Source organism: Anabas testudineus, chromosome 15 (assembly GCF_900324465.2).
Source record: "Anabas testudineus chromosome 15, fAnaTes1.2, whole genome shotgun sequence".
In the NCBI taxonomy this organism is placed as follows: Eukaryota; Metazoa; Chordata; class Actinopteri; order Anabantiformes; family Anabantidae; genus Anabas; species Anabas testudineus.
Window position 1 is genome coordinate 6,402,242 of NC_046624.1, and position 24,726 is coordinate 6,426,967.

The 24,726-nt window shown below is 39.3% G+C and overlaps 1 protein-coding gene across 10 annotated transcripts in view; it reads left to right on the forward strand.

Moving 5' to 3' along the window:
* The first annotated feature begins 943 nt into the window (after positions 1-943).
* The window catches only part of lyst (lysosomal trafficking regulator), a 48,518-nt gene continuing 24,735 nt past the window's right edge, over positions 944-24,726 (forward strand). For 5 of the 10 annotated variants that reach the window (XM_026356512.1, XM_026356519.1, XM_026356516.1 and 2 more), the window contains exons 1-8: positions 944-1,014; positions 2,148-2,420; positions 9,988-10,079; positions 12,611-12,809; positions 15,226-15,316; positions 16,081-18,181; positions 21,219-22,167; positions 22,284-22,469. In XM_026356512.1, the coding sequence (XP_026212297.1) occupies positions 2,340-2,420; positions 9,988-10,079; positions 12,611-12,809; positions 15,226-15,316; positions 16,081-18,181; positions 21,219-22,167; positions 22,284-22,469 (3,699 nt within the window). In that variant the 5' untranslated portion in view covers positions 944-1,014; positions 2,148-2,339. Of the gene's footprint in view, positions 1,015-2,147; positions 2,421-4,963; positions 5,098-8,031; positions 8,150-9,987; positions 10,080-11,469; positions 11,552-12,610; positions 12,810-15,225; positions 15,317-16,080; positions 18,182-21,218; positions 22,168-22,283; positions 22,470-24,726 lie in introns of those variants that run through there. The other 5 variants (XM_026356513.1, XM_026356522.1, XM_026356521.1 and 2 more) reach the window with 4 other exon arrangements.

A 24,726-nucleotide genomic window follows, 5' to 3' on the forward strand; every position in this document is an offset into this window, starting at 1 on the left:
CAGAGTAATACCCATATAGCGTCAGAAAAAAGGCTAAAACTTATTATCAAAAATCCTAAATCCCAAAGTTAGAATAGGAATCCAAAGATTTTCACTTTAATAATGCAAATAATTCGTAAATCCCCTTCGAGAATGTTGTTTCTTTCAATAGACAGGTAAAGCCAATTATTTGTTTCCATTCTGATTTATAGATACAGCTATAAATCGTTTACATAGTTATAACTTTTTTCTGAGTTCAGAAATGTTGTTTCTGAGTTTATCAGTTACCAAACCTACAGGTTGATGTCTCATTAAACAAGACGTAGCCTGATCATTGTGGTATTTTAATGAAGGCGGTCAGTACACTGTGGATTAAATATTAAAACGTATTCTGTGACTGCCAAAATTAAGCAAGCTACACAAACAGAAAACAGCATTTAGCTTAGTTTTACGTCCGTTTATTGTTTTACAGAGAGACTTCAATGCACCACCTGAACGTAATGCTTTGATTGACAGGACGCTGGCTGAGTGTTATCCAATGGGAGGAGTCTGTGGGCTTGTCACCGGCTGAGCGGCGAAAAGACCCTCACGGCTGTCTGCCAGGAAACTGTCCACTGCCCCACTGAGATAATAACAAATCAATGTGTATTTGGGATAAATTCATTATAAACGTCAATCACATGTATATTTTTCTATGAGTTTCGATTCCCCAAATTAACGCAGCTACAAACTCTGCTGTTTTTCTTTTTTTTTTTTTTTTACGTTTGTTTTTTATTATTATGACTCAACCGCGGTACTTGTAGGTGCTTACTTGAGCCCTACCTAACCCTGACGGCACACGCAAATAAAGATGTGCCTGGAACAAACCTGGGCTTCAGTGACTAACTAAACTAAATAAATATCCTCACTGAGCCGCTGACGTCCTGACGTTAGCGGGCAGGCTGCCTTACAGTCAGCGCTGATGGCTAAATCGCACATAAACAGTCTGCTGGACGAAGGCTAGCTTTAGCTGGCTTTAATTAATGGGAAACAGAGGTACGTATGAAAATGAATCCTTCCCACAGACCTGGATAGCGCGAATGTAAGAAAGATGTAACTACTTATATGTTTGTTTTAGTGAAGGCCGCTAACGAGGTGTGCGCTTCTCTCTGCTACACAGTTTTGACAGCTGCCATGCACAGTACGACACGGTGAAACAGCCAGCACCGCAGCTAACGGTGTGTCTGCTAGCAAGACAATTAAAACGCCGGACTGTGCTGTTTGCTCACTAATATATGTCGTGAAACTCCTCAGGTGTAGCAGCTCTGAGGTTAACAAAGCTTTCATGCAGATATATAGGTTAAATATATCGCGCTCGTTTGCTGATGTCTCCTGCGGTCAAGCTAGCTAGAGGAACGTAGCTAGCAGATTTTTCAAAATAAAGGTTCAGTCGTCATGTTGAGTAGCTAACTTAGTTAGGTAGCTGATTCAAGTCAGTGATTTGTTTGTAATTATGTAATTGTCCACATCAAATGCATAGATGAATCACGCATGAAAGCGTGAGCTTATAAAAGACTTTGATTTCATTTAACGCTTTCCCAACACTAATGGCCTGGTGGCAATAAGGGTGGCAATAAATTATCACTTCGTTTTTTAACCCTATTGAAGAAATATATTTACCAAAAAAAAAAAAAAAAAGATCATTTGTGATAACTGTTACATTGATGATCAACCATTCATGTCAAAAAAAGCTATATGCTATCACCTAAAAATAGAAGATAGGGCTAAATCTGCACAGTAGGTAGGTGAAGGCATAAAGCATAACAACAGCAAACACTGTGAGCTTTCATTAGGAGAATATTTGTTGGAGTTTCTTGTGCTACATTCAAACAAATGTGGTGCTTTTATTTAAAAACTATATCCTTTATCGGAAATGAGTTGTCCTCACATGCTTGCCATTTTGACGCAGGCTCTGCCACATAGCTAGCTAGCTGAGTGTGTAGCTTCGCTTTTGTTTTGGTAATGAAACAGTGTGTTAAGCTCGTTTGTTTCGGGTTCAAGTCAGGTTCAAGTGCATCACAATGAACTGCCAGTATCTCTTCGTGTATGGATAAAAGATAAAAGCGAAAGTGTCTTTGTCAGCTTATTCTGTTTTTGTAACCCATGACTATTTTTTTTTTTTTTTGCAGGAGCCAAACTTAAAAGTGGCAAAGCAGTGCAGTGAATCATGAATCTGCTATGAAAGACCCAGGAGAACATTTAGTGCTGTCTGGGGCACTTTCAGCCACCTGGAGGAATAGAGAGGACACCATTAGGAGAATTCTTTCATTACTGACTTCCTCATCGCCCTGAGTGGTGCTGTACCTGGAGGTGTGGACGACATGGCCAGTCCACAGCAGGCTGATCTGTCATATGCGTGGGAAAAGTACATGGACTGTAGACTGCAAGGAGCGGATCTGCAGGTAGGCACTGCTGCTTGCAGACACTCTGAAGTCAGGAGCCAGTGGGATACAGACTCGGCTAAAGAGTTTTTCTTTGTGTGGTTATCATGCTTGCTTTTCATTTTTTGGTACCGGTGTTGGAAAAACCTTAAGATTCATGAAAAGTCTTTAACACATGTTGTTAATTCAGATTCTGATTTGTTCCTGCTCTCTCTCTTTGTCTAGAATTTTAATTTGTCACACCACGGATTATGTAGAGACTTAGTCATCACTGCAACAACTGTAGCAAACATTGTTCAGAGACATTTGGCCTGTTGTTTGTCATTCAGACTCCCCAAATTACTTTCCTGTTTTTGCCTTAGCTATCCCACAGTGAGTAGTCCAAATAGTTTGCATTGCAGCTGTAGAGAACTATACAGAAACAAAGATGCAGAAATGTCTGCTTATGTATTACCAGTGAAACTTCATATGCTCTAAAAATTCAAATTGAGAATCTTCACAGAAGGACAGTACAGATTAGGTATGGCTTATTTTGGACAAAATTATATCCAGTTATACAAGGACATAGGCACAATGTGGAGAGTCACTCACTACATTTCCTTCTGCCATTGTGGTAGAGGTGAGTGGCAGAAGTATCTCTGAAAGAAAATGATTTCCTCTGTTGCCCGAGACCGTGGAGGTCCCTTGATGTCATTTTTGGACTTGGAAATTTAAGTAATACACAGCACAAGTATGTCTCGACTGGCAGTGAGTCACTACACAGATGTGGAAGCAGGTGTAAACTGCAGATTGCTCATTATAATTTTGGGCAAGTGCACTTTTATTCCTGTGTGATACATCGACACAAGTGAGTGGAGGTGTTTTTTTTTAATCTCTGTCAGGCCACTGCAGCTCTTTTCTCCCCCCCTGCCTGCTGTCAGAGAACCAACAGCAGCTAGATCACGAGACTTGGATTAAGATCAGACTGTAGGCATAAGAGGGATCTGCTGTGCGCAGACACACACAAGGCAAAGCTGATTTGTTCACAATGTTAGTCTGTTATTTTTGAAATATAATGTGCAAGTCATCCTTAAATACAGACCTGCTGAGAAAGGCCGTTAGTTTTTTTTTCTCTCTTGGAAATAATGGCTTCTTTCCTCTTTAGATCCTTTGTCTGTTGTTGTGTGTTGTAAATAATGGTAGTGTGCATTAGGATATCAGTTGTAGACATGGTGCTGACTTTTTCTCAGTTTCCATAGTAATAATAAAATACTTGGCAACTTTTATGTCACTTTTTGTTGTGACGCCTCCCTTGAGATAACTGTGTTTGCTCCTCCACTTGTCACCTCCACACTGATCAAAGCAAGCATGTGTGTCATGCAGAAGGATAATTAAGTGAGTGCAGCTGTACTCTTCAGTTTGCTAATACTGTAGCTTTCTATTGTGATTGAATCTGATGTGGACTCGGTGACAGAGTGTATCACTCGCATGGATTCTGTTGCACTGCCTGCACAGGATATTTTTCTGCAACTCATTCTGCCTAAACAATCAGCACACAAGTGTATGCTGCACATTCCCACCATCTCACTGACTGACTAGAAGTGGCACCTTCTAGCCAGTGCAGTCAGTACACAGCTAAACATGACAAAGTGATAATAGAAGCTGTGCAGTGACTGAAAGGACCCTGTTTTTGGCCCATCAGACGGCGGCTATCACTCTCCTGCTGTTCTGTGGTCAATTCTGTGATCACACTTCACAGTGAAATTGTGGAGGTCAAAAAGACACCTTATCCTGCAATAATCAATGAGGTGGTGTGAAAATACAGGTGCTGCAGCCTCTCCCTCCTCATCTTTATTCTATACATTTTGGTGTCTCACCTCTCTGCCTTTCATCTGCATTTCTATCAGGATATACTCTTGCTGGTATTTCAGCGGGAGATTAATCCTGCTAGATCAGAACTGGAAAGCTTTAATGGGTCACTTGGACTTGGACCTGATGTTTGGCCTTAGTCGTTCTTTTTCTGTTTCCTATTGTATCATTCTCAGTAAATACTCTTCTCAAAAAGCAGAAATGCATTTAGTTTGGTTTGGTTGAAAGGAAACCACAGACTTAAAACTGTCCATGCACTCCTGTGCATGTGTTCCTCCTCATCGCAGTATATTCACTATGCATTAATGTTCTTTAGATAAGCAGCATTTACCATATGGAATACACTAGAATTAAAACTTTTGATTGATCTTGTTTCATATTTATTTTAGGTGGTGTTTTATAGTTTCAGAATAATTACTTGCATTAACGTCTTTTTGCATTCTTTAGGCTTCAAAACATCCCTATTGGAGGAATTATTAACAAATTAATTGTACTTTGTGTCTGTGGGGTCGTTTTCTGTTCTGCCCAATCGCTTTCTTGATGAGCAAAGTTAATTTAATGCAATAGTTACCAGAAACCAAGCAAAATAAATATAGGTTTTGTTGCTTGTGGATGTTCATTATGAGCTCACAGGATGTTTCGCAACATGAAAGTGAGCTGTTTGGAGCACTTCACACTTATTTTTTTGTCTTCTTGTTCTTCTCCAAGCTATATGTATGGTGCTGGCTTTGCTTAACTTTTATATCCTTTTAAATTCATTGATTTTCAGTCTTGTACTAATCTTAACTCTGGGAGTTTGTATAAAAATGGATGACAAGATGCTTTCCTACTATGCAATTGGAACAATCTTGTAAGTATCATTCTGTAGTTTCTCTAACATCAGCTATGTTTTTACAGCAATTACTCGTAATGGAATAAAGTAATTGTCCAATATTTAGACATTGCTTTAGACATTATTACTTAATCTCTACACATGTATAGCTCAATATAGCGAGGGTCTGAAATGAGACAAGCACAGTCACATATTCCAACCACATTACTTGTCATTAGGTTCCTAAGCTCATTTCTATGCTTTACATTCTTTCTGTAGTAAAACCCTGACTCCTTGACTAAAGCAGATTAAACGTGTTGTGCACAGAATAAGGCTAAATGCAGTGAAGACTAAGGAGGCAGGAAAAATTGCAGTGCAGGTTCACCTTCATCCCTACAGTTTTTGTATTTTCCTTGTCAGGTCTGAACTTATCTCTGTAATATTTCAGCAAAAGCTTCACTATGTGTATTATTTCCATTAATGTGTTATCATCATGAGAGATGTTATGCTGTGAAATATCTGGCATTAAGGCCAGTTGTAATAAAGTATAACTGCCCAAAGTTTCTAAAGCAATTAATGATAGTGTGTAAAGATCATTTTTGACATCTGAGCAACTGAAAGCGCAATAAAGTGGAACAAAGTAATTGGTACTTAAGGCATTTTTCTCTTTCTTCATTATTATGATTTAAAACATAATAAGATTTTCATGTAGGTTCTAACTGGACAAAGGAAACCCAATTAAGCAAATAAGACTCAAATTACACCTATTCATCAATTGATTTCTAATTTATACTATACTAATTTATACATGTATAGCAACATATTTTTGTGATGAATGTGTTTCATTCATTCTACAGTAATTTGCCATTATTGCCTAATATTACAATATTTAGAGAATTTGCCATGAAGTTGCACTTTGAGTGGAGAAAACAAGTGCTAAAGTCCAATCATAAGTGTGTGGTTCTAATCATGATGTCTTGTGATCCTCACACTACTTTCACTTTCACTTATCGATCAGTTTTATTAAATGCATTATGACTTTCGTGGTCTTCCGTATGTTTCACATTGTTTATCATTGTTCATAATGTGTATGTTTTCATACATCCACAAAGGCACTTTCTTAAGCTTGTTGGTTGACCACGTGGCTCGTTTCGCTTCTGCATGTACCGTTCTTCTCTTAGTGTCAACCCAACTCCCAAGGGTTTTTACAAAACAATTGGCTGAATAGATGAGTGATTTATCTTTCTAGTTCTAGACTAAGTCAGACTCCATCCTGTGCTCTGCCTCAGCTTTTTGTCAGATCTCTCTCTCAAAAACACACTCTCTCAGACAGAAAGAGACAAGCCAGAGCAGTCTGTTTGGATTTTGAGTTTGACCAGCACCAGCTTGCATGCTATCTCACTAATGAAAACAGTGAAGCAGAGAAGCATTTTTCATTTCCTGTTCAGTGACTGTGCTTATGGTTGGATAAAGGTCACTGCTTATGACAGTGAGGACATGACACTGACCAAAAAAGGAAAAATACAAGCCATGTTATGATGGTAAGCTCTTTAAATATAAAAAAGAGGGGGAAAATGGCGGTGCATTAAGCAGCTCTGATTCTTAGTATGTGAGGAAATGTGGGACGTTAGGGCCTTCTCATGATGCTCATCACCCAGAATGTCAAATTAGATCAGTAGTGATCTCAAACTGGAGGAAAAAAAAAAAAAACATTGCATAACCAACGCCCCACGTCGTCTCTCACGAGGACAGGATCACATCGCTTTCACTGCCTCTGCCAAGTTGTAGTCTACCCAATTATCCAAAGGGAGCTTGAGAGGAAGGTCTGTACCAGCGGGGGTGACTCAGCCATCAGACTCTCATGACTAGGCCTTCCATGATTGCCATGTTGGATAAAGACACAGGTCACAGCTGCAGTTTCCGAGCAGTTGCGTCAACTTCGCCTTTCAGTGTTTAAACAGAAATTCCTCATACGCAAAACCACCCTTTGAAAACAGAAAAGGATACAATGCAGCAAATAGAGGAAGTGTGCACAAATGTGAATCTGAGGTTTCCTTTGTATACATACTGTACATATGTACTGTATACTGTGTGGATATATGTTTTTTTATACACACACACATAATATTCTGTAAGAGTGTTGCTGTTTTCTTTCTATTCTGCGGAACCTATGCTGTTTGTGTTGCCCTTATCATCCAATTTAAATGTGTGTTCGTGTGGCAAAGTAATTTCCCATTGGTTAAATAGATCCTTCTGTCAACATATCGTGAAAAGGCTGGAAAAATTTGCTCTTATCATACAATGAGCATTAAGTGAAACACAAAGCTCTATGTCTCAACCACCCAGATTGCCTGTTGATGTCTTCATGACGAATGAGCAAATAAAGGAGTTCATCACCGCAGAGTAAAAGGTCAAAGCTTTCTATTTGTTTACAGAAATGTCTTCTCTGAGCTTTGGCGAACTCTTGATTTGTTTTCTAAGCTGTGTTAATCAGTATTGGCAGTCTTTCCATTATCAAATCACCCCAGCCGGTTTGTGCTGAGTGCATTGTAATATTGGATTAGAACCGCACAGGAAAAAACAACTCCATTGCTGGGAAATTAGTGCTATCGTGAACCACTCAGTTTCCCTTTCCTATTTGAGGAATACAGCTATAACAGGTACACTGATAACACAAGGACAAACCAACTCATTCTATATATTCATTTTGAGAGATAAATTTTTATAGACTGGGTGCAGCGCTTCTGGGCTCATTTAGTAAAGTAATAACAGTTTTGGCAACCTTGAGGGTTTGATTTCCTGCCAGTCACTCCCCCTGTTTATCTTTGCTGTCATCTGTCGCTGCATTTATTTCTTTCACCTTTTGCTTGTCAGCTTTCATGTTTTACCCCTGCCCTCTCCTGTCTCTCTCATGATACATGCATTTCTTTTTCTTCCTTTTCCTGTCTCCTGTGTGTGTGTGATGTTGTCCAGCCCCTCGGTGTGCAGTGACTCCCACCCACCTATCCTTGCACCCATCCCTCACTGCTTGGGGTGGGTTTTTGATCAGCTGTTGAAGTGTCACCCTCTCTGCCCCCCTACATTGACCCTGGTGAGTGTGGTCAACTCAACACTTTCATCACCTGCAACTTACTTAAAATTGTTGGATACTTGATGATGCTAAATGTGAATCTTTTAACCTGATTCTAAATCATTATGCAATATTGGGTATTTGCTAGTTATACCTTTCTTTTGATGTAATTTATTAAACATTATTTGTTTACTTAATTACTTTATGTTACTTGTTTCTTTACTTTTAAACAAAAACTTACTTTGGCACTTGTGACACAGGAAGGAAGTTGACTCATTGTGTACAGGAGATGAGCAGCTTCAATCCCCATCTTCATTGTGATAGTTAGCAGAAGAAGATGAGGTGTGACAAAACTTTAGACACCTCAATAACTGGTCTGAAAGTTTCCCCTCTTGTACAGTACTCTAGTCAGACAGAGTGAGAAAAATCACAAATCTCCACAAGTGTCTGTTGTTTTAGAGCACATAAGTAAGACACAGACAGTACACACTATAACTAGCTATAAATGATGGCGTATTTACTCTTTTAAAGGCCGTTTTACGTTTCTTGTCTTGTGTTTGTGTCCCTTACTGCTACATATGTTGAGAACTTCATGGTACAAAGAGAGCACTGTATCCACATTTTTATGACCTGAACAAAAGGGGATCCATTTGTGAAACATTTCTCCATAGTGGTCTGCTAGTGGTCAAAATCTCAAAATGTATAGATTGTTTGTTTCAAAGTGAATAGGATCCAAGATGAGACCCTGTTTCCCAAACTGTCCAAGATCTAAGATGATAAAGCTTTTTGTTCTATTGTCAGTCTGTGAGCTAGAATCATATTAAAAATCCTTTTAACAAATGTGATTGAAATCATGAGAAACAAAAGTGGTATATTTTGCTTTTTGAACATTTTGTTTTTGGCAGAGAAATCAGTCATCACACTTTTTTTGTTTTTTCTATCTGTCATAACTGTTGCTAATTTAAAAAGTGTGTATTGTATGTGCATACCATTTACTAAGATCTCCAGCTTGCTGTATTTATAGTGAACCTTCAGATAATACCACTGTAAGCTTTCCTTTAGATTAAAAAAACTTGTATAAACCTCTAATTTAATGTTCTTTACCATCCTGTGCCTTCATAAGCTCCACTGCGTGTAGAGTGAGTGGTCCTGTGTGGTATCTATTCTTTGACTTGTGACCCAGACACTCAGCACAGCAACATCAGTCAGGGATCAGGGTTGCCTGAATGAATCCTGTCAGTGGTGTCAGATTAACAGAGTTGTAAAGCTAGCTCTTGTGTGGTGTAGGGGACAACAGGATGATGGCTTAGAGGATCTTACGTCTGCCAGAAAGGTAATAGCACACTACCCTGGAACTACTAATGCAGTTAAAAGCAGTCAGGTGACTTGTCTTGCTGTTAAGAGAAAGTTCCCGTTGCCTTTCCAACTCTGGGGAGTGAGAGATTTATGCTCTGTGGTCAGCTGACTGCAGCTCTGTGACAGGGCCGGTTTCCTTATTTGATGATCTTTGTTTTTGTACATTCCAAGATTCTCCAGTACCAATCTTTTCTTGTTGATTGAGATTTTAAAAAGTAAAGTACTGTACTAATGAACAGGAGGAGTTTAATACACTGATTTCCAGCACTGCTTCTGACCAAACAATATAAAAGCATTAGTTCCACATAACATTAGTGGCTGTTACATTTCTATCTAATTGACTATGCAATCATATATAATTATTGCAACATGTAATATGATCAACAATAATGATAGTAGTTATCAAACGAAATGGTCATGTTTGTGTAGTAGGTTTTTGTTCCATTCTGTCTCCATGCAACTGTACAGAAAGTAAAAATCTGTTTCTCTCTGTTTTTTATCAGGTCAGCCTTCAGAGTCTGGAGAATTTCCTCTGTCTATTCCACTATGTGCAGCATCACCCAAATCACAGTACCAAAGATGTGCTGAAATTCTGGTATGTCTCATTGTAATTTGAACTTAAATGTGCTATATGACAGGTTTTGTCTCACTTAGCTTTTGAAGTACCTTTGGTTAAACAGTTTGCAACAACTTTCGTTTTTAACGTCAGGCAACTCAATTCTCCATGAGATCAAGCACTAGGTGTTTCACTTTTCAGTATTTATCCATGATATCATTACAACTCTATGTCCATGTCCGTATATCTTTGGAACCATTTTAACGCAGGCAACATATGAAGAGTACCCATTGCTTAAAGTTCCCTTTAATTTCTTGAGAAAATGTTTTGCTACAACAAAATTAAAAAAAGGGGAAACAATAATTGAGTTATGTGTGTTTTTTGCAGACGGCAAAATCGGCAAGCTCTGTTTAGTCTTGTGGTTATGTTAACACAACTGAGAGGATGCTGACACAAAGCTGGTGAAATTATTCAAATGACCTTTTAATATTAAAGAAAACAATCTTACAGCCACAACTGTTGGTATGTCAGCATTTTGTTTTCAAGAGATCCAATTCAATAAAATATTTACATAGCGCTCTACATTTCTCTCAACCTCACTAATAGCTTATCTAGCAAGCCAATTTTTGCTAAACCCACTCCTATTTATCACTAGTAATGCAGTAGTGCAGTTGCAGTCAAGTGGTAACCCCTGTGTAGGACTAGAAATCACTTCTTACAGTGTAGAAGCTTTTCAGTGACTCCTTAATCAAACGGAGTTTAGCTCTTGCTTTGTTGGAGATATGCTGCTGAATTATCCTTTAACAGTGTATAAACCATTAAGCCTAATGTGTTTAGCCAATATTTTTTTCAAAACCTTGTGATCTCAATTACAATTAGTAATAGAACCACTTGTGCATATTTTTGTACACATCTTAATTGGATTTGTGTTGACAAATTAAATTTTCTTTTCGAAGCCTAGTAACTGTTCATACACATGAACAGATTAGAAATGATCTGTGAATAGAGTTAATAATGAAGATGATTTGTGAAGATGAAGTCACAGAAGAGCTCTTGAGGTTTAATATGTTAAAAGCAGCTTCAAAAATTATTAATCACCTTCTTGTAATGTTGGCAAATTTACGCTGCTAGCTTTTTTTGGAACCTTTCCAGTTGAGAAAATGTGTTTCCAGTTGCAGATATTCTGCGCCTAACAGTTGTAGTGAAGAATACAAAGGCACTTACTGCATAATGAATGTTGGTCAATCACAGAGGTCCTCTATAGGGCACTGGGGTTCGTCAGTATTTCCAAGGCCATGTGACATCACATGCTTTCATGTGATACGCTGATCTGCTGCCAATCTGGAAAGCTTCCATTAGAAATTCCAATTTAATGGAATTTGTTCTGTAGAACAGAAAATGCAGTCAGCAGTCGTGTGAGGAGGTATGCAGACACAGCCATTAGAGCTGCAGTCAAGCTTGGAGCGTACACAAGATGACTGGAAGGAATCAGTTTGGCCTAGTAACACTTGGTAAGATAATGTTTATATGTTGCAGAGGCTAGAGCCAGAAATATTTTTTTTCTTCTTGTGAAACAAGATTCTGGCTTTATATTTTATTACCTCAGTACTTCTTATATTACTATTAAATTCGATTTGGCTAAGAAAAGCCCTCAAATGGCAGAAATGTAAAAATGCAAAAGCAAAAGCTAATTCATTTTGTTACTGCCTTAAACTCATGTTTATTAGTTTATGTTGAACTCTGTAGCTGGCGTTGTCCTGGAAAGGGGGTGTGTATCTTAAACAGAGCATGGAAAGAGGTATGTGGCTTATGTACAGAGCTGCACTTCATTGTCAGTTACTTTTACAAGAACACATGGTCATGGAAGAAATAATCAGACTAGCTTGGAGACGCTTTATGATGGTTGAATGAGTTTTTGTTTTGTTTGTTTTTTTACTTTCACTTTCATACCTGCATGAATTTAGATTTTAAGATTTGACTCACTGGGCCAGTAGTTAGCTTTACTTATTGAGGAAATTGTTGGATCAAGGTGTGTAACTGTGTTTCACTTTGTTGTTGGCTTATTTTTTTAGGGAGTTTTCTTATTCTTTAATCTTACTACACTTGTAGTCAGCAGCAATTTCTGTTATGTTAACCCTAAGTGTGATCAACACTAAACCCCATTTTTTATCAACTTTTTTTTTTTTTTTCACAGCATTAGTTCATATTACACGATTACAGTCATCTCATCATAGTATGGTACAAGATGTCATTTTTAAAAACCAAGGGAGTGCTACACTGTATAAACAAAACAATTGATGTGATATATCGTGCCTACTACTTTTTGCAATTGAGATATTTAAATGTTTATATGTCATTTCTTGAGATGCTAAGGTCAACTCTAAACTTAAAGTTTTACTTTTAATTTATTCCATAAGGTTTCTGCCTTACATTAAACTATTTTGCTTTCCTCACACTGCCAAGTAATACCTTATATTAAGAGTGCAATCAGAAACACACTAGATACATGTATACATATATTAGATTGTACAACTGTCTTCTGATCTTTCTCCTCCTCTTTTTGCTTGTAGCTCAGACATGAGTGGGGCCAGTAACACACTGGCAAGGGAGTTTCTCACTGATGTTCATCAACTATGCAGTGCAGTGGCCCAGAGAGCAGAGGCACGGGAGGAAGATGAGGAAGAAAGTCACATGGTGGCACTGGGAGAGTACCTGGTCAGGGGCAGAGGCTTTCTGCTGCTCAGCACACTGGACTCAGTTATTGACCAGGTAAAGAAAAGTTAAGAACACCAATTCTAACTATAATCATAATGTGACTAGATTGTATTCATGAAAAACATTTCAGTAGAACCTGTTGCCAGGTGGTGCACAGGGAAAAGACTAATAGAGAACCAAAATACTAAGTAAACTATAGATAATCACTTTGTTTCAGATTCTGCCGCATGCTGCATGCTCTGTAATGTAATCAACTTTTTATGCAGCGCTAAAGCTTATATAAGCTCTTCTGCCACTCATATCTGTCGATCAAAAGGAAATTGTAGACAGTTCGCAGTAGAGATATAGCATAATGAACAAACACGATAAAATCAACAAGTGTTATTCAAACATCAGACAAACATCAGCTGATGTTGCTGAAAGGGTATTTATTGACCACAGTGAAATTAAAAGTATGTTAAGATAAGATATTATACTACGTCTGCTGTTTTCTTTAAGGAACAATAGAACATACCACATATAATTTATGTTTTTATTTTCCACTGTTAAGCACCGGTGTTACCACAGTTTCCCAGGTGGTTGAATCTACAAAGTGACAAGATCTGCAGTGCCCACACATTGTCTGATTGCAGAACCTTAGTCACTTCATTCTGCTGCTGCAAATGAGATGTTGATGCTGATATGAAAATTTATTTAGCACAGTTGAGTAACACTGTTAGAATTCTTCTTATTATTTTTTTTATATTGCCTTTCAAATTGGATTTTACATGACCCCATCTGTGCCTTAATTTCTGTTGTGCCAAATTTTCATGCTTATGTTCAGAGGCTTTACAGATTCAAGTATTGCAGATTTTACCAGCTGTGCCTAGGCCACTGCTCTGTGTTTATTTATTGATCTGTTAGTGTTTTTCAGTCAATGTTAAGGTTAAGTAACAAGGTAGTAGATGCTCTTATCCTGAGTGAATTTTGAAGCTTTCACATGAGCAGTCAAGCACTGCACATGAAGGACAATGAGAAACCAGTACAAAAATTGAAGATTATATGACCCCTGAGTGGTTTGGTGTTTTTGACACAGACACTGCTAAGGTGGACATGGGCCAACTGTACATAAGATCTAATTGTGATCATGTGAAACTAGCTTTATAGAAAGTGCAACCGTTAATAAACAGGTTGAATACCCACTACAGTTAGTGCTGCAGAGTGTCAAAGCCACTGAGCTGGTCTGATGATATAAGAACTGCATTCAGACAAAAAAATCCTTTAGCAAGGGACTTTTTGATATGTTATTCTTTATCAGTTCTTTAGAGGCACCAGAGAAAAATATTGGATTCTGAGCTCAGTTATTTTTATACAAAAGAGTATCAAGGCAGTAGAGGCAGCAGTACATAGTGTTCTTCAATGTTGTATAGCAAATGTCTTATTGAATGAAATATTGTAATACACCGTGATCACATGGCTAAGCTACGACCTTCTTATTTACCTTCTTTTAGCTAATTTCGCACACAGACACTCATTACATTTTCTCTTTACATCATCACCTGTGGTATATAAGAACTTGTGCTTTGCATTGCAGAACTTGGTTTAAAATCATGACTCTAGGTTGGTAGAATCAAACAAACTTTGATTATATGAGGTGAAAGTATTCATCATTAAAATAATCAGAGAGTAAGTGAAAAAACTATTTGATTGGCCTGTTAGTTAATGAATAACTTATAAATGAGTGTCAGTCATTTCTGTCAGCCCTTGGCTAGCATAAACCACACAATGTGACAAACATTATCTGTAAGAAACTGCTTATTTTTACTCTTTTATTTTTCTCTTAACTGTAGCCAGGGTGATAAACAGAGCTGCTCACCCTTTATAGTATTGTTTATACTGTAATTATTAAAAATCAAAAAATAACATATTAAATGTAATTGTGCAATTCAAGCAATCAGGATAATCTACAGGTAATTGTTCGGTACACTCCAATGGGCTGTGTATTATACAGTGAAAATACTGTACGTTTTCACAGACTTGCAAAATCAGCAGGCTGATCATTTTTAATTAGCACACTAAGGAGCTGATTCTCTCTGTTGTGAGGAATTCCCTGGATTGTCACGAGATCCCCATTGTCTCGGAAGTAAGGCTCTCATGTAGATGCTACATTGCTCACGTTTGCTCACAACTCTGTCAAAGCAAGTACATAATAAATAATTGCTAAGAATTTTGTAAAACATTTTTATTCAGGCATCGAAATTGCTTGTGTGTGCGTCTGTCTGTGTGTTTGCATGGCTATCATTGTGAGGACCAGCATTAATGTTTAACCTTTGGAGTGTGCTTGTGTGTGTCTGTGTGTGTATGTGTAGTATTTTTAAGTCTGGACAAGAGTGTGTTGGTGGGAGTGTCTTCATGTGACCAAAGGAAGAGAAGCACGGGGGCTTTCGAAGTAACCTCACAGTTTTGTTTCTTTTTTTGTTTGCTCTCTCAGGAGCTGACCTGCCGGGAGGAGCTGCTTACTTTGCTGCTTTCTCTGCTACCACTGGTCTGGAAGATCCCTGTGCAGGAGGAAAAAGCCCCAGGTCAGTACCCACAAGTATTTGCCCTGTTACTTGTACATGTTAATGCCATGTACCTCATATTCCCCAGCTGTTTTTATGTAATGTAAAAGTTCAATGGGCTGTATAAACATTTTGGTTGTACAGATGAACTGAAACAGACTGTGTTTTATTAGTATTTGTTGTTTTTCTCATCTTTTACATAATTATTCACACGTTATTACCATCATATAAATGATATATGATATAATATGACAGTAGGCACACAGTAGAATGTGTACACATTGCTGTTGACTGTTAATAGCTTTGTGAAAGTCTTTATCAATGTGATACTTTACTTCCTCGACAATGTAAATGGTACACAGTTCTCATTTAGAGATGTATGCATCATTTTAAAAGACTTTTAATAACTTGTCTACTATGGTAAATCTTGCAAATGTTAGCAACCACAAAACAGGAGCAATTAATTGTAGAGGCCAGTGACCTCAGGATGACACCGGTATTTGGTACAGTGCTGCTAATCTGTTCTAACGTGGACCCTAGACATTTTTACTTTAATTAGTTCTTACTTACTGAAGGGGTTCAACAAACAGGTCATATGCATCTGATGCTTGTGTTCCTCATTTCACACAGTGAAAATTAGTGTTTTTGAAATCTAAAATCTCAATTCCAAAAGCGTCGCATTAGTAGGCATTGACCTAACAAATACTTCCAAGTAGATTTGGGGTTTGTATGTTTCTATCATCTTATCTACATTAAGATTGATAAATGTTTCTATTTGTTGACAGATTTCACCCTACCGTCCCTACTGGAAGTGTTCCTTAGCCGGGATGTGAAGGCCATCCCTCCCAGAGCAGGACAGAAGACTGCGACCCATGAACAGAACTCTGGGAAAAGATTGCGTGTTGGCAGTGGCACCTGGAAATCACGCAGGTCACGCAGAATAGCACAGAGATACTCTGTCAAGGATGCTCGCAAGTCCCAGGTTTCTACTTCAGATTCAGAAGCCAACACTGAAGACAAAACTGCTCCAGGCCCTGGTGGTGTGAGAAGCCGAAGATTACATGGCTCCACCATCCGGGTGAGCTGTCAGCATCACCGTTCAGAGGCATCACAGTTAATGCCCACTGCCACCACCACTATAGAAACCATGAGCGCACCATATCCACACCCCAGGTCACCTGGGTCCCACATGGCAGATACTGAAACCCTGACAGACCCAGCAGCTATATCAATTTTCAATCGCATGGAGAACTCACCCTTTGATCTCTGCCATGTGCTGCTTTCTCTTCTCGAGAAGGTTTGTAAGTTTGACATGAGCATCAACCATAACCCTGGCCTGGCGGTCAGTGTTGTACCAACTCTCACTGAGATCCTGACTGAGTTTGGAGATTGCTGTGGTCCAGGGGCAGGGGGTGGAACAGGAGCAGAGGAGCTTGCCAGAGGTTGGACTGAAGAACCCATTGCTTTGGTCCAGAGGATGCTTTTACGCACCATCCTACACCTGATGTCAGTTGATGTGAGTCAGAGTGAAACACTCCCGGACAGCCTGAGACGCAGTTTGACAGACCTGCTGCGAGCTACACTCAAAATTCGGAGCTGCTTGGACAGACAGACTAACCCATTTGCTCCTAGACCCAAAAAAACGCTGCAGGAGGTTCAGGATGATTTTTCATTCTCCCGCTATCGCCACAGAGCGCTACTGCTGCCAGAGCTTCTAGAAGGAGTACTGCAAGTGCTGCTTGGTTGCCTGCAGGCTTCCACACCTAATCCCTTTTTCTTTAGCCAAGCATTGGAGCTCATTCATGAATTTGTTCAGCACCGTGGTCTGGAACTCTTTGAGGCCACCGTGCTGCGGCTGGAGGGACTTGGCAGGGCCAGGGATTCTGAAGCAGGAGGTGAGGCTTCCGAAAGGCTGCGAGGTCTCATCGCAGGGCTCTTCAAGATCATCAGTGCTGTCAAGAAAGCAAAGTCAGAGCAGCTGCATCAATCCGTGTGTGCCCGACGCCGCCATCGTCGATGCGAATATTCACACTTCCTTCATCACCACAGAGACCTGTCAGGTTTGCCTGTCTCTGCTTTCAAGCAGGCAGCTAGGCGAAATCCCTTTGAAGAGGACGGAGAAGGCAAGGAAGGGATCGAAGGGGAAGCGGTGCATTACCCTGAGCGCTGCTGCTGCCTGGCTGTCTGTGCTCACCAATGTCTGCGACTCTTGCAGCGCCTCTCTCCTAGTGGCCCAGCCGTTCTACAGGTACTGGCTGGGGTGCAGGCTGTTGGAATTTGCTGTTGTATGGACCCCCGCTCTGTGGTAGGACCCCTGCTGCATGCCTTTCAAGCTCCAGGCCTGCGTAGTTACCAGTCTCACATTCTCAGTGTCCTAGGCAGACTGATCTTAGATCAGCTTGGTGGGGGGCAACCCTCAGAGAAAGCAAAGCTGGCCTCCTGTAACATCTGTACTCTTGACCACAGCCAGCTGCCAGGCCTAGAGGAGACACTGCAGCAAGGGGAAGCTTCAGCCATTACTACCAGTCTGCGCTATCGCTCCCAGGGTATTTTACCAAGTGGAGGTGGAGCAGAGGACATGCTGTGGAAATGGGATGCTCTGGAGGCCTACCAAGAACTAGTGTTCGGTGAGGACTGGCAACTGAGCCAGCAGATCGCTGGCCATGTGTGTCACCTGACCCTCCGGGGCAATGCTATAGTGCAGTGGCAGCTCTACACACACATTTTCAACCCTGTGCTGCAGAGAGGGGTAGAACTGGCCCATCATGCCCAACAGCTGGGGGTTTCCACTGTCTGTACTCAGGTCTGCAGCTATCACACACAGTGCCTGCCTGTGGAGGTACTACTCGTTTACCTGCAAACATTACCAGCCCTACTCAAGTCAAGGTAAGCTGTTCGAAATCAGTGTACAATTTATTTTTCTTCTTTACCGTTTTTTTTACAGGGGTCTTTATGATTTCAGTTTTTTTCCTAAGTAGTAGAGGGCTGTATCTTGGTTGAGCCAAATATGTGTTTAACATTTTAAATGTTTTAATTTAGAAAAAACTACAAAAACAAACATTTTGAAAAATGTTTTGGCAAATATTGTACTAATATAGATTAAGTTTCAGAAATGGATTCTTTCATCTTTCTATAACTTGAATCAAATACAGCCAGCAAGTTCAAAATAAGACACCTAATCCAGTTAGCCATTGGTTGTAATTAGATCTGTCTGTCCAGGTCATTGCTAATTGATGTTAGTCAATAATTCATTACATCTTTGTGAACTCAGGGAGAGACTTATTGACTGTTACATACATAGTAACAGTCTGGAAAAAGCAGGTGTTTGTGGTGTTGTCATTCTGACTAAATTGAATTAGTATAATATTGTATTAATTAGCTTTTACTTTTGGTATGAATATGATCATATATTCATTGAATATGAATATGTAGTTTATACACTTGTATATCATAGTGACCTGTCTAGGTAGTTTTCCTGTTTTCTTCCCCATGCATGCCAAGATAGCTTGTATCTTCTAGCTTATATCCTGAAAAAGATTGAGTATACAGAATTGTTGGATGTATCCTTTAAGGTCGTCTTAAAGCTGTGGGAGCTAATAATTTTCCATATTAAAATTCAGAGAATGTTTTTCAGCTTTCCGCAAATCTTAACAGCTGAGCATTTTCAAAAACCTTTTTGTACACACTCATTGATCATTTTGAGTGAATATAGAAGATAAATGTCACTGTAGAGGATCATGAACTGTGCTCAAACACCAAGCTAGTGGTATTTACTTAAAGTTGAAGCTATTTAATTATACAAGGAATGTATTTTTATTTGGCCAATTTGTTAGGTTAGAATAACAAGTGTATGTAACACAAATGTAGACTGACTTAAATGGAGGGTGATATAATACAATAATAACTTTCATGTGAATAAAATAAGGTGTCATTTTGACACGATGTATCACACATTTACGTTCACTAGTGCGTAGCAACAACACAATTCTAATGTCTACAGAGACATGAGCATGTCAGGGAGAGTGAATGAGGGTGAGATTGTATCACACAAATGTGCCTTACAGAAATCAAAATAAGGCGCTTTCCATCACAGATCTTTTTTATTCAGACATTTGGCGCTGTGTGTCAGCTGTGTCTCCCTCCATCTTTTCCTCTCTCCCCCTGTGCTGTCATGCTGGAGCTACACGAACACAGCACAAAAAAAGAAATCAGAAAGCAGTGTGCATGTAAACGCAGTTAAGGACAGTAGCTTTATTGTTAAAAAGGATGTAAAATGCAAAACATTTTGGTTTCTAGATAATCACCTTAACTGTTGTGAATTGTAAAATTGTAACGTCAGTTCTAAGAATTAAACTTTGTGCTGCATTTGTGTTTCCAGTAGGCAGTTCGTGTAATTAAATAGCCAAAATCACCCTTTGTTGGTTCAGCTGTACAGTAAAAGCCTGTACAGCTCCATCTGCTGGGTAATTAACAGAGACTAAATGTGTATGCGGAAAAGCATCATTATTTGAGGGTTGTACAGTCATGTTAAAAGCAATTGGTACATTCAGTTATGTTTGAAAGTCACAATATGTAACTTTGCTCTAGCATGAGAATTGTTCTTCCATAATTAATTGAAATCAGAGTCTGCTCTCTATACCTCCAAATATCCCAACAGGATAAAACGTTTTTTATTTTATTATCTCAAGGTCCAATATTGCCTAATTTCTCTGGCAGAGCAGACTGCATGCTGATATGAGGGAACAATCTGCTTACTGCTGTGGGAGTGAGATCTATGCTATCCTTACTATGTTAGATCACATTTAAACAAAGTTTAAATTAAATTAAAGACCTTTCCGAAATGTGTAAACCAAAATAATACTAGTCAGTCATTGGTGCAGATCCATATTATACAGTTTAAACAATATTTTAATTTTAGTCGTTGTTGCATGATAACCTACAGGATAAGCAGTCTGTTCACAGTGCCTCTTGGCTACTTCTCTGTCATCTTACAATGCGTAATGATGAGATGATGATTAAATATGCAGCTTGTGGGTAGTCACTGTAATTGACTTGCACACTACTAATGAAAACATGAAATGTTCTGAAAAAGCAGAATTAATCAGCTCCACATTAATTGAGACAGGCACTGCAGAAAGGGTTAGGAGTAGAGAAAAAAAGAATAATAATTTTAATTTTAATAATTTTTTTCCCTATTTCATGCACCAAGCTCAAAGTTTCAGTTGAACATCTGTTTCAGTTACTTCACATACTTGGCAGCCAGTCCTACGCTTTAGTCTTTTTATTTCATTCATGTTTAATGGCAGTGCATCTCTTCAGAGTGCTGTTTTCTCTTACCAAATGTTGATTTAACCTTTACTCAGAGGTTACACTTTAATATTTTAAGATTGATTTATGCCTTAGTGCTGTGCGTATAAACACGGGTAAAATTTCACCTTTTTTGCAAAACAAAATTGTATAATTCACATTTAGATAATTGACACACAATATGACAGATTAGGTAAGAAAACAAATAAAATATACACTGTAAACTTTAAAAAATAGCAGGTGTTCATGTGCAGTGTTTGTGTGTAACGTCCTTCACAGTAAATTTATCATGTTAATAGAAGGTGGCTAATTTATTTAAAGGCTTTGTTGTGCCCTGGGGGAAATTACATCCGCAACCTAATGGGAGGAGGTGCTGTAAGTGGTGGATGGCGTGTGAAGCATCTTGCATGATGGCGGTGGCTTTTCTTCTGATTTATAAGTTGTAGAGTTTGTTGGTGGTGCTATTTGTTTTGATTGCAGCAAAGACATATTGAATTAAAATAAATAAAATATAAATAATAATGAGTGTTGGTTATTTCCCACATTTATACTAAGTGTAATGTTTGTGTTTGTGTTCAGTTTCACTTTGCTTAATTTCCAATATTTTCTGTTACAGGGTAATCAGAGACCTTTTCATCAGTTGTAATGGGCTCAACCAGGTGACAGAGCTCGTCTACCTCGACCAGACCCGCTCTTTGGCTTTAAAGGTGTTTGAGACCCTGATAATAGGCACTGGACACCAGCAGGCGGACCGGGTGCTTCAGGAGCTAGAGAGTGCTGATGCTGAAGAAAGGGATGCTGTCTTGGGCCTTGCTGAAGAACTGGCACTGAGAGGGTCTTTAGAGGGACCGCAGAGCCTCAGCAAGTTCTATGAAGGCCTGAAGGAGGCATATCCACGCCATAAGAGCCGAAGTGGTCAAGGCCGTGGACCAGGGCGCAGCCGAGCAGAAACCCACGTCCATGTTATCAACCTCTTTCTGTGTGTGGCCTTTCTCTGCGTCAGCAAAGAGGCTGATTCTGACCGGGACTCAGCCAATGACTCTGAGGACACTTCAGGTTATGACAGTACAGCCAGTGAACCCCTTGGTGGACGGCTGCCTTACCTGTCTCCAGATAGTGTGGCTCTGCCCTCTAAAGAGCAGGTACGACGCGCTGCAGATGTATGGTCAGTATGTCGGTGGATCTACCTGGCTAGCCCTTTGTTTCAGAGGCAGTTTTTCAGGCTAGGAGGACTAGATGTCTGCTTACGCCTTATGGCCATGGTTATTCAGAAACTCTCCTGTAAGACTAAGGATGGAAAAGCAAAGAAAAAGAGGGATGGTAAGAGCAAAGGCAGCCCGGAGTCCACAGTGCCAGCCACTTCAGTAGGGCAGGAGGAGACGACTCGTGATTCAAATGAAACTCTTGGTACTGGGCCAGCTGAGGGAAAGACCAAAGATCCATCAAAGAAACTGGAGGAAGAGTGGCAACTACAAAGTATTAGACTCCTTGAGGCCCTTTTGGCTATTTGTCTACACAGTGCTAACTCAGCCCTGCAGAGGATAGAGCCTGAGCTTTCTTATCAGGTATGCCATTTTATATCATACTGACAAACTAATCCCAGACCTTATCAACCACAAAATGAAATGATTTTACCCTCATTTCAGTAGCACTGTTACTGTATGTCTCCCCTTGTGTATAGCTTCAGTCAGTGGAAGAGACCCTCCTTGAAGTGAGAGATCAACTCTCTCGCTCAGGGGTGGTGAACTCAGACCTTGCTATTCCTCTGTTTGACTCTCTTCTGAGAGTGGCCCTGGCTGAGGTGTCATCCTGTTCTGATCCCCCTGAGGAGAAGCCAGACAGGGTGAGTCCTGCCTTGGGAGAACCTGTGAGTGTTACCTATACCTTCACATTTTCTTAGCTTATTTGAGCTATTCATGCATCATTAGACCAGTTCAGGTTATAGCCAGTGTAGTGTAGTGTAGTGCAGTGCATTAAGACTCTTGATTCCTCTGCAGCTAGATGTCATTCATGTTTAACATTGTATAAAGCTGTTACTACTTTAACCCTTATCTGATCTACTGTAAAGCATCCGTTCAGTAATTTATTTTTGTTTTTTGTTTTTTTTTTTTTCACCCCAAATTAACGCTAAGAATGTTGTTTCTCAGCTTATACCATTAACTGCATTATATGTATGTGGTTTTGAAGTAGCATTACAGACTATACTTATCCACTCACTGACTCTACAATTCAATAAATTTTTTGCTATTTCAGAATGCGTGCAACTTTTGTTGCATGTCATTCTCATCATTCACCCCTCATTTCCTGTTGTCTCTCTACTGTAACCACTATAAGAGGTGCAGATAATGCACAAAATTATGAAATTGCAACTAAATTTGAGAGCTTCTCAATCTCTCTCTCATCATGTCTTTTGCAGTTTCTCTAGCTTTTTAATATATTTAACCTAATTGTTTGTTTTAACAAGGTTGTAAATGGGCAAATGTTTCTGAAGCTGATATGCAGAGGAAAAAACGGATGCATGTCAAGAGATCACTTAAATTTTAAAAACACATAAGTAACCAGTAAGAGGCTGCATTGCTGAATGTTACCCAGTGATAATAACATTGATTCTTCGGTTGTGCTGAATGAACCATAGTCATGGGGACAGTTGGTCAGGGCAACTAAAGGAAAAACAAGATTTAACCCTACAATTAAGAATAATATTTTCTAATAAAGTTCCTTTCAAACCAAAAGATGCAAATAAGCATCTACATTTGTTTTGTTGTTGTGCTTTTTTTTACTAGCAGAATAAAACGAGCTCTGTTTAGTCACGATGTTGGATGTGCTCCATCTTTGGCTGAATGCCGTGGCAAAATATAGAGCTGGTGTGTTTATTTAGGAAGAGCGCATACAATGAAAAGAAAACCATTTGTCAAGTGCTGTCAAGCATCAGGGCTGCTGTGTGTGGCCACTCACTCTAGGTTGCTAAGCAGCTGTAATTTCCCTGACGTACAGACATACAGTGGCAAGAAAAAGTATTTGAACCTTTTGGAATTTCATGCTTTTCTGCTTTAATTTGTCATAAAATCTGATCTGATCTTCATCTAAGTCAAGAGTATCAACAAATAAAATGTGCCTAAAATAACACAAAGAAAATATGATCTTTAATGTTTTTGTTGAGAACAAAAACATCATACTGATGGTGGGGAAAAAAAGTATGTGAACACTTGGCTTTAACTCTGTCGTCTTTGGACATCCCCAGTGTGGCATATCTATTAGTTTGAGGTCTGGGCTCTGACTTGTCCTCTCCAAAAGCCATTCTGTTGTGTATTTTGGGTCATTGTCCTGCTGCATCACCCAACTTCTACAGAGTTTCAGTCGATGTACAGACATTCTTACATTATTCTGAAGAATTGTTTAATATACTTGAGAATTCATCTTCTCCCCAATTACTGTGAGCTGGCCAGGCCCTGGTGTGGCAAAGCAGGCTCACATCATGATGTTTCCTCCACCAAACTTTACAGTTGGGATGATGTTTTCATGATGATATGCTGTGACCTTTTTACGCCAAATGTAGTGCCATGTAGTTCAATTTTAGTTTCATCAGTCCACAAAACATTTTGCCAATACTGCTGTGGAGTGTCAATGCAAACTTCAGGGGTGCAGCAATGTTCTTTTTATTAAACAGCAGCTTCCTTCGTAGTGTCCTACCATAGACACCCTGCACGTTCAATGTTTTACCTACTGTAGACTCATGAACATGTTCCAATGATGCTTTCAAATCTTTGGCTGTCACTCAGGGTTGCTTCTTTACGTCATTAAAGACTGTTTGTTGTGTTGTTGGGGTCATTTTGACTGGCTGCCCACCTCTTGGTAGAGTAGCTTCAGTCCCAAAGTGTCTCCATTTGTAGATTGTTTTCCTAAATGTAGACTGGTGAGCTTCTGAAGTCTTTGACATCACTTTGTAACCCTTCCCAGCTTTTTATAAATTAATAATTCTTGATTGTAGATCCTCTGAAAGATCATTTTGGCAAGGCATGACTCACATAAGCACATTCTTCTTGTGTTAGAGTGTTAGAGTTAGTGTTTTTTGTCAGTCAAAGTAGCTCTACACCACACCTCCAAACTAATTTTCTTAACTCAAC